We start from the raw sequence: 14,170 nt of genomic DNA on the forward strand, positions 1-14,170 counted from the left end.
AAACCACCAGTTTCAACTTTATTTCTTTCTAAATCACAAGGAATAAGGCACAATCATTTTACAGAGAAATTAATATTTTAATGTTTCACTTCTGTTAACAACAAGGGTAGTTGATTTCAACATCTCAAATTTCAAAAGAGCTCGCATATGGAGAGAGATAGCTCCAAAAACTTTGTCACATAGAAGTCACTAGTAACTAAACTCTTCAGAACTCTCCAGGCCCTACAACAAGTTTCAGTCAGTCTTCCATTGTGTTTTAAGATTCCAGTATATATGATGGCTTAGAGCACATACAGCTCGTATTTTATTTAGCCCCTATTTTCAGTCCACTTGCTAACACCACGATTTTTACTGTTTATTCAATAAATTCTCTTATCCTTGACAGCACTCACTGAAAGTCAATTTATAGTATCTGTTAGTATCAAAACATTTAGTGTAACCTTATTCTATAGTTTTTATAGTGAAAGTATAGTCGAGGAAAATAGACCAGAAAGTATATTGTATAAAAACAAAGTTTTCCAATTGACTGCCAGTACCAATTAAGAGCATAGAATAGTAGACACCTATAGCTAGAAGATATCTTAGGAATCACTTAGTTCAAAGATGAAATAAAATGATGCCATAAAAAGCACTGTCATACTTTCATGTATCTAAAGGAAATATATTCTTAAAAATACAATTTATCATATATTATTTTGAGCTTTACAAAAATGGAATCACACTGTATATGATGTAAAAAGTTCAAGTTGTAAGAACTGTACAAGAATTCTGAAATTTTAACTAGTGTAATTGAAGTTGTTTTTCCTCGGGACAGATTTTTAAATCACTATTTAAAATATTATTTGGGAATTCCCTGGTGGTCCAGTGGTTAGGGCTCCACGCTTCCACTACAGGGGGCATGGGTTCTATTCCTGGTCAGGGAACTAGATCCCACAAGCCACACAGTGCAGCCAAAAAAACAAACAAAAAACCAACTATTATCTGTATAGCCCTTTAATGTTTATAATAAAGTATTCACACATGCTTTGTTTTGATTCTTAAAGCAGTCTTCAGAGAGTGATAATGTGATGGCACATTTGAGGAAGATTGGTGTCAGGCTGGCCATGTGCTTTACCCAGAGCCACTAAGCCAGTCAGCGGTTTAAACCCAAACTCAGGCCCTGTGACAGCAGAGATGAACACTTGGTTCTTTACGTCCCTGCCCTACAACTCACAGAGGGCCAGGGTCTTTATTGTCAGCTCATTCAACCTCTATTTTAAACTGCTCTCCTTTGGCTCTGTCTTCTGGGAAGGGCAACTCTTGAGAGTGAAGGCAGAGATGCAGTGGTGAGGTTAGATCAGATGAGAAGTTTTGAAAAGTTCATGGCTGAGGTTTGCTGGGCAGTGTTGAGGTCTCTTTGGAGGCCAGGGTGGAAGGGAGCCCATCTCCATATGGAACCAGTGGAGGGGCTGGAGAGGTGCAGACATGAAGAGTTAGATTCACCTAGGAGTTGGCATGTTTCCTGAGAGTTTGGCCAAAAAGGAAGACGGAGTTTGGAGAACTGAGAAGAGTGTATTTGAATTGATAGGCCATGAAATTCCATCCAAACCAGACAAGGAGAAATTTGAAGTAAAGAAATGGCTATTTGCCGATGGCTTTTAACATTACAGCACTATGGTTTTACTTCAGATTTCAAATCCACAGTATTTGTATTTATGGACACCTTAGTTTAGCCACGGTAAGTGGTGGCTCTTAGAGCTTTTATTTACTGTAGGTTTTAAAATGCATGTAATGTCATTTTTATTGGTTTTTCCCAACCCCTAATTCTCCATAAGACCTTGATCTTGTTGATCATGATTTTGCCCACCAGTGTACTTTTTAGAAATTTAACTCCAACATTAGGTAGGTCCAAAATTTGCTATGTATCGATGTCATTTTAAATATTGTTAGAACTTTGAATAGTTGAATAAGTTTTAAATGAAACTATATAGCGAAATGCTAAAGGATTGTGAGGTCAGTGGGTTTTTCAGAAGATAAAACTCCTCTACATTTTATTCCTATTTGAATGGGAAAAAAAGAAGCAAGGAGATTGAGTAGGTGAATAATTAAGGCAATTAAAACTGAAGGAGGTATCACTTTTGTACTCAGTGAATACCATCAAGGCAAATCTTCTATTTTACAGCTGACTGGTAGTAAGACGCAGCAGGGACACACTCAAGAAAAAGCTTGAGCTACTATATAAGTTATCAAATGCATTTCATTTTGAAGGCAAGTCTTTTGTAGTGAAAGAGTTCTGGAAACCAGCTAAAGATAGATAAGATAGGTGCAAATTATATTGTAAAATGAAAGTCGTATGTCGACCTGAGTTGTATTCTTCACCACATTTAAAAATTTTTAATGTCTATATTTTTAAGGTAAATATATGTTTTGCATGTGCTTTAATACACAGTAAAAAACACACATTAAGTATAAGGTAATTTTTATGTCCACCAAAAACCCATACACGAATGTTCGTAGGAGCATTCTTTATAATTGCCAAAAAGTGGAAACAACCCAAATATCCATCAACTGATGAGTAGATAAAATGTGGTATATCCATCTAATGAAACATAATTTGGCAATAAAAGGGAACGAAGTGCTGATACAGACTACAGCATGGATGAACCCTGACCTCATATTATATGATTCCATTTATAGAACATGTTCACAGTAGACAGACCCATGGGGACAGAAAGCGTATTATTGGTTGCTGAAGGCTGGAGGGAGGATGGATGGGGAGTGACCGCTATGGGTACATAGTTTTGGGGGGATGATGAAAAAGTTTGTAGGTAGTAGTGATGTTGCACAACTGTGAAAAAACAAAACCACTAAATTGTCTACTTCAAAAGGTGAATTTTATGGTATATAAACCATATCTCAACAAAGCTGTTACTTTAAAAATTTCAAAAAAAAGAATATTTACCCCCTTCCCTAGTTCCTCAGTCCTTCCCATTCCAGTCCTCAGAGTTCCAAATTTATTGTATAGGCTTTCAAGCATTTTTATGCACACAAAACATATCTAGATATGTATATTACAAGAATCATACTGCATATTCTGCTCTCTCTCTGTTAACGAAAACCTAGATGTTTACTCACCTACTTTTTAAAATATGTAATTTCCTTAACCTAAATTGATATCCACACATACTAAAAACCAAAACATGCTTTGGGTCATCAAGTTATCAAAGAGCATCCATGATACATATTTTTTTAAAGGCTAAGAACTACTTTACAAGGTCTAGACAAGAACTTTCAGCCTGTTATTTCAACATAGGAGAATACCCTTGCTTTGCTTTCACCTAACTCTAAGAAGATCTATCAGAAAGAGATTTGGTGTCCGAAATGGGGCCTTGAGAGAGAGAGAAGGATGTCCTGTCATTGAGGAACCAGCCAACACTATCGTGTGGGCCCTCTGCGGCCCTGGTGGAAGCGTGGTCCCAAGGATGCTGTTCACCCCACCTGGGATCAATGTTTAAGGGGTGCTAACTGGAACAAAAGAGAAGCTGTAAAAATACTTGTTTATTCCCCTTCCTCCCCATTTTGATGACTTTTTTTTTTCAAGTCTCCCAATCTCAGTTTATGGCAGGAAAGTACAGCACCAAAATGTAAGGCCACTAAGAGGGAAACTACAATATTAGATGCTTTGGTAGGAATATTAAGGAATATTGGGGATAAATGTGGAACTGAGACCTGAACCAAGGGTGGCTTTAGCAGGGTTTCCTGGCAGATTGGACGTAGGATGTGAGGAAATGAGAAGGACCAGAGAGATGTCTGTGAGGTCATTGGCCTGAGTAACTTGAAGAATGGGTTTGTCATTTTCCAAGATGGGAAGAAGTGTAGGAAGAACAGGTTTAGGGAACAGGGAATGAAGACTTTGATTTGGGACATCTAATGTTTGAGATCCCTGTTAGATAGACACCCAAGTGGAGATACGGAGTTGATTCTGGATGTAGGGCTGGATATACAGATGTGAGTGTCATCAGTACGTAGACCGTATTTAAAGGCATTATAATGGATGAGATCAACCAGTTAGTGTTAACAGACAAGAAAGAGATCTGAGGACCAAGCCCCGAGGCTCTGCAACATTTAGAGATTCGGAAATTGAGGAGAAACCAGCAAAAGATCCTGAGAAGGGCTGGTGGTGAGTTGAGTGGCCCTACAGTGAGGTGCTTAGACCCTTCAGTGATCCAAGACCTTGTTCTCTGCTCTTAGATGTGTTTTCTCCTGCGTCATCCCTGGAACAGCTCACTTCCTCACACTCTGGTCTTACGGCTTTCACCCTCTACCCTGGTTCGCGCCGTTCGCTTTGCTCCCACATACCCAGGGAATACATAACACTATGATTAGAAAGAGGTACTCATCAGGATAATGATTTTCAAAACCTTCCTTCTCCATTCAGGGGACATCACTGCAGTCTCTTTAGTCAGTGCATTTCTTTCCCACTTTACTTCTGTTTGTTCAGAGATGTTCCTTCCTTGGAATATCAGTGTGGTTATAATTACAACTCTGACTTTGTCATGACCCCTTCTTGCGCCTACCAGACGCATAGCCAGTCTCCGTTTATTCATTCACCTCCAGGTCCTACTGCTAACAGTGTGATTTTTCACTGTAGCTTCCACTTGAAATTCATTAGAGATTTTTTTTTTAACATCTTTACTGGAGTATAATTGCTTTACAATGATGTGTTAGTTTCTGCTTTATAACAAAGTGAATCAGCTATATGTATACATATATCCCCATATCTCGTTCCTCTTGTGTCTCCCTCCCACCCTCCCTATCCCACCCCTCTAGGTGGACACAAAGCACCGAGCTGATCTCCCTGTGCTGTGCAGCTGCTTCCCACTAGCTATCTGTTTTACATTTGGTAGTGTATATATGTCCATGCCACTCTCTCACTTCGTCCCAACTTACCCTTCCCCCTCCCTGTGTCCTCAAGTCCATTCTCTATGTCTGCGTCTTTATTCCTATCCTGCCCCTATGTTGTTCAGAACCTTTTTTTTTAGATTCCATATATGTGTGTTAGCATATGGCATTTGTTTTTCTCTTTCTGACTTCCTTCACTCTGTATGACAGTCCATTAGAGATGTTTTTGATTGATTTTGTTCTAGCCTGATGGGGCAGAGTTGTTTGTTCCAGATCACGTCCTATGCAGCTGGGCCATTCTCAGGTTAACTGCTCATCCCCGATTCAATTAGCTGCAGCCAGGCACCTGCAGTGTGAACAGAGCCTGACCTGCATAAGGGTGTTTAATATGTGATTATGTCATTAGACACAAAAAAGAAAAAGCACTTGTAAATGAAGTCTTTACCCCTATTTACATCTGTAGGATTGGGCTTTGGGGGTAAAATAGCAAAAATCACAGACCTTCTGTCCCGAAAACCTACAGAAACAAATGAAACAATTAATTATCAGCCTGGAAAAAATTATACCAGCAGTAACCACACAAAGAAAAGGCCACAATTTCATACCATTATCTTTGAATAGCAGCTAGTAGGAAAGATGGAGGGAGGAAGAGAGAGAGAGAGAATCAGAGGGAGAGGATGAACACTCTAGGCTCATGCCTGAAGCCTATTTTCCAGAGGTTGAGAAGAAATTACGTTGGAAAAGCAAATCGTAAAATATGTTCTCATCTCCCTCAATTTGAGAGCCTCAGGCCGTGGGGATGTTCAGAGCCCTGGAAAGGACATCAAGAATCTCCCACAGGTGTAGATGTGATTGATGCACCCCATTTTACCAGAGGCAACATAAACTTGTAGGTTGCACCATTTTTATTTTCCCAGCTGGGAAGAAGGCTTGAGAGTGAAAGCGAAATGATCACAATTTCTGAAAACTAGGAATCTCCCATAATAAACAAAAATTCAGCATAGTGAAAGGATGAAGAGAAAAGAAGAAAACAGAAACCAGGAGGGAACAGGAGCCCCAAGGAGTGATGGGAGAGACCCAGCTGTCCTCTCCTGGTACCCAGAGGACCAAGACCAACAGAATCAACCCGTCTTTGCCCTCACCTGGAGTCAACGGAGGGCTAGTGATGCTGGAAGGAAGCCGGTGAATTAGAGGAAGTGAACACCTGTGACTGATGGGCTGGCAGCAATAAAGATTTCCAGAATCTACCCACAGTGGGGAAATATCTGAAGCCTGATATTTCAAGCATAGCTGCCCATGGCCTCAGCTAATACTTCTCTCCCTGCAAACCCCTCTCCTCATACTGAGACAGCAAAACATAGAGAAGAAAATCTAGCTGACAAATTGAAACAGGACTCTGATAATGGGCATGAGATTCTGGGATCACTTTCTGACACTATAGTAGAGGGAATAAAAGATCTAGATGAGAAAGTTAAAAATGAAGGCTTTGCATTTGCAGCAACATGGATGGACCTAGAGATTATCATACTAAGCAAAGTAAATAAGCGAAAGACAGGTACCATATGATATCATTTATATGTGGAATCTAAGGCAGACAGAGAGAACAGATGTGTGAACACAGTGGGGGAAGGGGAGGGTGGGATGAATTGGGAGATTAGGTTTGACAGAAATACACTACCATGTGTAAAATAGATAGCTAGTGGAAACCTGCTGTATAGCGCAGGGAGCTCAGCCTGGTGGTCTGTGATGGCCTAGTTGGGTGGGATGGTGGCGGAGGGGAGGGAGGTCCAAGAGGGAAGGGATGTGTGTACGTGTATGGCTGATTCACTTTGCTGTGCGGCAGAAACGAACACAACATTGTAAAGCAATTATACGCCAATTAAAGATTAATTAATTAATTAATTAAAATACAACACAAGTGAATATAATCTATGAAACAAAAACAGACTCACAAATATAGAGAATAAACTTGTGGTTGCCAAGAGGGAGAGGGGTAAGGGATGGATGGACTGGGAGTTCAGGATTAGCAGATGTAAACTATTATATATAGAATGGATAAACAACAAGGTCCTACTGTATAGCACAGGGAACTGTATTCACATGCAGCAGAAATTAAACGCAACATTGTAAATCAACCATACTTCAATAAAATTAAAAAAAAAAAAAGACTGACAATTGTGGAGCAGGTCTGGAAGGTAATTAGTCCAAATTGAAACAGCAGTAAGAGGACTCCAAGGAAAATGTCTGAGAGTAAGAATCAGATGGTTGCTGGGTAATTGAATGCTCCAAGAAGAACATGTGTAGGAGAGGAAAAGTGGAATTTATTCCAAACAATAAGTAAAATGTGTGATAATCTGGAAGCTATTTAAGGTAGAAGGAGGAAAGCATATATTTCTTTTCCCAAGGAAACGGGGAAAAAAACAATCAGAAACTCTCAACCAAAACAAAACTAAACTAAAAATTGTATAAGAACACTGTGATTCAAATAAAGTAAATTAAACTGGGCCAGATTCTGAGAAATTAGGGGAAAGTAAGAAAACGGCCTCCACTTAACCTTGAACATTACCTTCTAGTACCGAACATATCATAATATTGAGGCCTGAAGGAGGAAGTATTATCCTAGAACATTACCAGGATAACAGTATTACATAGCAATATTTTCATAGTCAACATATTGACTATCAATCCATTGATTATCAATGTACTGACAAGCATGGAAGACCCAATCATGACTAAAAAGCACAATGTAAATATTGTTGAACAGAAGTCTCTGTCTAAGGTAGATAAATCAAGAAATACTGAATGGGGATGTGGGTAGCGCCACCAGAAGTAAAAACAAAAGTGGTTAAAGGCAGTGGCTTCTGGGAAGTGGGACTGAGATACTGAAGCATATGGCCATTGCTTATTATCTGTTAAGAAACCCATCATCAGGCTTCTTTACTATGTAACTTTTTTTGTTTTTGGTACGCGGGCCTCTCACTGTTGTGGCCTCTCCCGTTGCCGAGCACAGGCTCCGGACACGCAGGCTCAGCAGCCATGGCTCACGGGCCCAGCCACTCTGTGGCATGTGGGATCTTCCCGGACCAGGGCACGAACCCACGTCCCCTGCATCGGCAGGCGGACTCTCAACCACTGCGCCACCAAGGAAGCCCTGCGTAACATTTTTAATCATATGGTATCACCTTGATTAAATTTTTGAAAAGTAATATTAAGAATGAGCTTAACAAGAAATGGACAGAAACTATATAAACTGAAATCTTTGTCCAGAATCTTGAGTAAAGACTTGATAAATGGATAAATGGAAAGATATGCCTTTCTTTGAGACTGGAAGATAATATCAATTTTTCTTAGATTCGTGTGACTTCAATGAATAAAACAAGAGGATATTTTGGGGCAATTAACATATAAAAATAAGTAAAAGAATTCTGAAAACAAAAGCTTATGAGGAGGGGCCAGTAACTCTACCACTTATTAAAATGTACAAAGATTAGGCAATTTGGAGATGAAATAAATAGATGGAAAAGAATAGAAAGTTTAGAAATAGAGTTGAAAGTATGAGTATTCAATGTATGATGCCAGAGATTTTTCAAATTAGTGAAGAAAAGACAGATTTTTAAAATTATATTGTGCTTAATCAACTGATCACCTATTGAAAAGAAAAATAAGATTGATTTCTGTCTCATTTCTTATACCAAAATAAATTCCATATTTAAACTGATGTAAACAGTGATTTCTGCTTCAAAAGTTAAGCATAATAAAATAAGGAAACTTATGGGTACATAAAAATATGGGTACATTTATATCTAATCTTGCAGTGAGAGAAGTCTTTTTAAGCAAAATATAAACACTTTAAATAAATGGAATGGCAAATTAAGCCACATAGAAATTTAAAATTTATTTTTGTAAAAACATACTGTTAAAAGATAGGGAAAAATATATGGCAGATATAAGATTAATTTTCTTAATTTATAAAGAGCTGGTTGAAATCAATATGGGGAAAATAAAGGTCAACGGGATAGGAAATGGCATAACACATGAACAGGGAGCTTGGAGAAAAGAAACAACTTCCTCCAGGCCTTTGTTCATGACCCCCTTCTCCACCATTTAAATTCTACTCGTCTTCCTCATGAAAGTCAGTTGCCATCATTTTCTCCAAACTATTCTTGACTCACCCAAGAAGAATATATCTGTCCTTCCATCTTGCTTCTTATAGCTTTGCCATCTTTCTCTTAACGCGCCGTATTTTTCGTTCTTCCATTTCTTAGAGTTGGCCATGTTCATCTTTTTCTTCCACTCCTATTATAAATTTCTTAAGAAGCCATGTCTTCCTCATCTCAGTCCCCAACACATCAAGTCTTCAGGAACCACTGATAATCCATGTCCAAATAAATAATGTAAACATGTTCTTCAAGGAACGCAGATCCTGCAGACAATATAAGTCAGTAAGTGTATTTGATTCACATCTCAAACAGACTGTCACTGGGATTTAAATTTCCAGATAAAATCTCAACAAAACTGATAAAGTACCCCTCGTGCAGGACACAACTTATTTTTCAGCCTGTAATAGAAGAAGTTTTTCCTGGCCCTACCTTTCACTGGTTTATTCATGTAAGTGACTATAAACACCAATCACGTTGTAACAGAAAGCTTTGCTCTCAAATATAATTCACAGCATCTCATAGTATGTATGCACTTTCAGGTGGCTGAGCTGGGCAGAAGTGAGACGTTTTTTCTTTTGAAACTCTGGAAAGAGTAGAGGATAACCCGATGTTCTTGGTCACATTGCTTATCTCACAGCAACAGGTTATAAACCCCTAGCTTCCTGTTCCCGAGCATTTACTGGATGCATAATAGCTGAGTATTCGTGAAAGCTAATGCCGTAGATGAAAACACATTAAGTTGGTTTCTGCTTGCAAGGCAGCGGAAAGGTACACCTGAATTTTTGGCCTCTAGGTACCAAGAATAAATCTGTTGGACTTAATCACAAGCTTTCCTGTCACTTTTGGGGAAAGAAATCCATGTCCAGAAAAATTCCTTTTTTTTCCAAAACAGGATGTTTTTCAAAACATGCTGGTAGGTGTTTTGACTCTTCCCCCTTTTACTGTAGAGTCTCTTGGATGTCCACACACTTTCACGCTGGTGACAGCTCTGTTGAAGATCTGATATTTTTATGTGAATCATCTTTGGAACTTGTGTTGCTTGCATTCAGATATAATAAATATTCAATAGAAAAAAAACACAGGGAAAAAATAATTGCCCTCAATGATAGGTTCTGGCATACTTATGAGGTTAAATGATGTGTTGAAAAATTCTCTGAAGCATTTTTAGGGTGAGTTAAAGCTAGTGTTCTCTTTGGCACCCTGTCGAGGATGCCGTGTTCAAGTATCAGTAACAACATACTTCATACTTTCATTAATGAAACACTTTGTAGGATGATAATATTATAGAAAAATTAGCTCAGGGAGAGGTTACGTGTTTCACACATGGGCAAAGGGTAAGAGAAAAAACTTATCTCCTAGTTCAAGATTCATTTAACAATGCCTTGTTCCTTTGTTCAAACAGGCCTATTATGTGCTAAGCATTGAACATCGCACTTGTAAAAAAAAGTTAATTTACTTATCCCTAGTAAAGAAAACTGCTGAGAGAGCTTTACTGCGCAGTGAGGCCTGGGAAGTAGTAGATTCCAGACTTCACTGAACACAGGAAGCAATACTTGGAAAAGTACTTGCTTTGGAATCATAATGCCTGGTGCTACTTCTGTTAGTGCCACAAATTAATAGAGTGACTTTGGGATAATCACCCATCTTTAAGCCTCTTGAATGAGTCAGGGTAGGTTATGTTTAGGTTATGTTTTATCTTGGGCTCAGTCCATCTTTGTATTATCCTGGACCTTATTTCTTGGAATCCCAATACCTGAGAATGCAATTTATGTCTTCTATTATACTAAAGTCTATAAAGATTTTTTTAGAGTCACTAGATTCCAATTGTCAGCTTTCCCCAACATCATCATAGGATCTCATTAAGAAATGTTTATTGACCACTAATGTGTACAAGATACATGAGTCAATGATGGATATATATATTTAATGAGGAAAACATGTAGGAATGAAACTAACCGAAGATCTTTGCAGAGAGAGTGAGTCTTTTAGCTAGGCTGGCTTTTGTTGGAATGCTCTAGTTTTAATTATTTTATTTATTTTATTTTGTTTTTGATCTTGGGGTTTCTTCCATGGTCTTGACTCTGTCTTGAAAATTTTTTTTAAAAATCATGAAAAATGTGATCATCTTTATTAAGTTGCTTATCATGGCCATATCATTTAGAAAAATTTCTTTTTTAAAGAGTCTCATGTTTTTAATATAACTGAAATAATTTGATGGATACTATAAAAGTAAAATTAATGTTATTATTCTCATTTGCCTTTAGACAATCAACTGTAATTCACTATACAAATAAGTTGTGCTTAACAGCAAAAAACAAAAAATACAGTAATCCGTTGGAAATGTTAAATAGTTAGCTTGCTAAAAGGGAAAAACAAGAAAGGCAATAAGCAAAGGTTCCTGAATGTTGTTCTGATTTGATCAGCAGTATTTACCACCAACAAAGCTAATTTTAATTCAGAGTAATTATTTTAGTTTTCCACATTGAATAGCTAGATATCAGGCTTTTAGAATCTTTGTTCTTAGCCCTTTCCTATCTGTCGAATGAAGGCTGTTCTTTCCCTGCTGAATCAATAATATTGAAATCAAAGTCCTCAACACCATATACTAATTCTAAGTTGCATGTAGCCCAAGGCTAGTGTTTAATACTTCCATTCTTTTCCTCTGTAGGCATTTATGTCCATGTTCCAGATCCTTACCCAGGAAGGATGGGTTGACGTCATGGACCAAACGCTAAATGCTGTGGGACACATGTGGGCACCAGTGGTTGCCATCTATTTCATTCTGTATCACCTCTTCGCCACTCTGGTGAGTTTAGCATTTCTTTTCAATTATGTCTTACAATTCATAATGGGATGAACATCAACAGATTTTTGGCCTATTGTCAATTTCAGAATCAGAACCAGAGAACCAAGGTAGAGTAGTCCCGTTGGATGAGGTCCCTTCCATTCTAAATGTATATGAGTCAAAGAACTACTTGAGGAACTAGATTTCAGATCTAAGTAAGAAGTTGTCTCCATCAAGGTCAAGTGGTTTACATGAGGGAAAACAAGATAAAACAAAATGGAAATCCCACATCCATGTACTGACTTATCCATCTCTAAGCATTCACACCCTCAGCGATCTAAGGATCAAACCAGAACTACATTATTGTTATTTTTTTTATCATACAGAGACACTCTCTTCAGTTTCACTGCATCCTCTTCACAGATGTAATGAAACTGAAAACAGAAGCTGGAGACCTCAGGGTGCAGTCAGTTAATTAGAAACTAGCTCAGTGTTACTACACTTTGTATGACTAAAAGAAACACATGGGGAAAAATAAAACACATGGCTGCAAATATTGTAAAAAGCGTGATAAAAACTGAATACCAAAATCCAGGAAAAATTTTCCTCTGTCACACAGACTTTTCTCTTCAATGTAGTTCTATTAAAAAGAAAGGAAAAAGTTATGAAATATGGCCTATGACATACTAAGGGATGTAATTCTTAGGTCTTTCTAATGACAAATGTACATCTCCATATAATAAATTTGTACATATTTAAGAACCAAATTTAATCTCTAATATTATGCTAAGAGTTCCAAGGTAAGGACCCAGAATGTTACCCTTCATCAGGAACACAGGAAATAAAAACAACTGCTACTCTTTATTGGGTGGCAAAATTCTTTATAATTTTATTCCTAATATCTGGAACAACAAAGTTAGGTCACATTCCCACATTACAGATGATGAAACTGAGGAGTTAATTTGCCCAGTGTCACAAAGAGTGTAAATGTTAGAGCCAGAACATTCCCAAGTCTGCCTGGTCTCAAAGCCCGGGGTCTTGCAACTATTTGTTGCTGCTTCCCTAGATTCTGAAGCTTGTCATTGTCACTGAAAATGTCTGCAGCAAATCAAACCTCTGCCCAAGTCACTAAGATAAAACAAATTACATACAGCCTCTAAGGTCCCTTCCAAACCTAAATGTCTATGAATCAAATAAGTGCTGGAGAAACTACATGCGTTAAACTAGAGGTCGCATTTGCTATAGGCAGAGACCTTCAAAACGATAACACGTCCATCAAAAGGTGTACGAGGATACATTGTTATGTGGTGGAAGGTCCTGGGCTCAAATAGTGGAATCACGTAGAAATAGTTTTGGCATTTTTTACATGGGGTGACTTTTAAAATATTCACAAAAGGAAAGAACACTGAGCAGTGGGAATGGAGGTCTGGCTTCTAAAGATGAATCTGGCTGCACTGGTGTTGGCAGGCACTTGGCCCTAAGGTCTTTGCATCCTCCCTGACAGGACCTCTAATCTGTGTCATTCATTTATTCATTCATTCATTCATTTATTCATGAACTCAACTAATGTTTATTAAGCACCTACTATGTATTTAAGTCGGAGACTATTGATCATGGGTTAAATGCAGGATAGATGGTTGAAATCATCTACGTATGGGAATAATCTGTCTAATTGTTGTTCTGTTAAAACAATATAATCTTCTGCTCTCCCCACTGCAGATTTTTCACACTTAAAGATTTGATTCTTAAGTCAGAGACTAACACAGTGTGTAAGCAGGAAGAAAAGTGATCTAGCCTAGTAAATTATTTAGCAAAGTAATTTTTTTTCAAGTGGATTTCTACAGGGATCACTTATATAATGAAATAAAATATTAAATCTGGTAATAGACTTCTTGGGCATTCTGAATTTTCCTTATTGGGCCAAAAACATGGCATTGATTTTGAAACACTGAAGCACTTGCAAGGACTGCTGAGATTCACTTGAGCCTTTAGGAATCTGCAGAGCACAGCTTGAAAACCCATATCTAATTACACATCTTCATTCTACTGATTTAAGTGTCTGCCCAAAACACTCATTGTACAGTAATTTTTTTCATTGTGATTTTCAAAAAGTAGTTCTAAAACTGACAGTTGAAATCGTTTGTTCTTTTGATCATAATTTTTTCAAATCTGTAAAGCAATTGAGAATTGAAAAGTCTACATGTCAATGAGGGCAGTCTGGTAAATATGGTGGAGTACAAGACTACAGACTTGAAGTCCAAAAACCTGGATTCAGGATCTCTCTCTGCTGGTCACTAGATGTGACTTTGGGAGAATCAGACAACTTCTCTGATCTCTGTGTTGT

General features: G+C 38.0%; 1 protein-coding gene across 1 annotated transcript in view; it reads left to right on the forward strand.

Moving 5' to 3' along the window:
• NALCN (sodium leak channel, non-selective) overlaps nucleotides 1-14,170 on the forward strand; it is a 282,677-nt gene that overhangs the window by 144,176 nt on the left and 124,331 nt on the right. Inside the window, exon 13 of the mRNA XM_007461528.1 lies at nucleotides 11,710-11,847. Within this exon, the coding sequence (XP_007461590.1) occupies nucleotides 11,710-11,847 (138 nt within the window). The remainder of the gene's footprint in view (nucleotides 1-11,709; nucleotides 11,848-14,170) is intronic.

Source organism: Lipotes vexillifer, unplaced genomic scaffold (genome assembly GCF_000442215.2).
Source record: "Lipotes vexillifer unplaced genomic scaffold, Lipotes_vexillifer_v1.1 scaffold655, whole genome shotgun sequence".
NCBI lineage: Eukaryota > Metazoa > Chordata > Mammalia > Artiodactyla > Lipotidae > Lipotes > Lipotes vexillifer.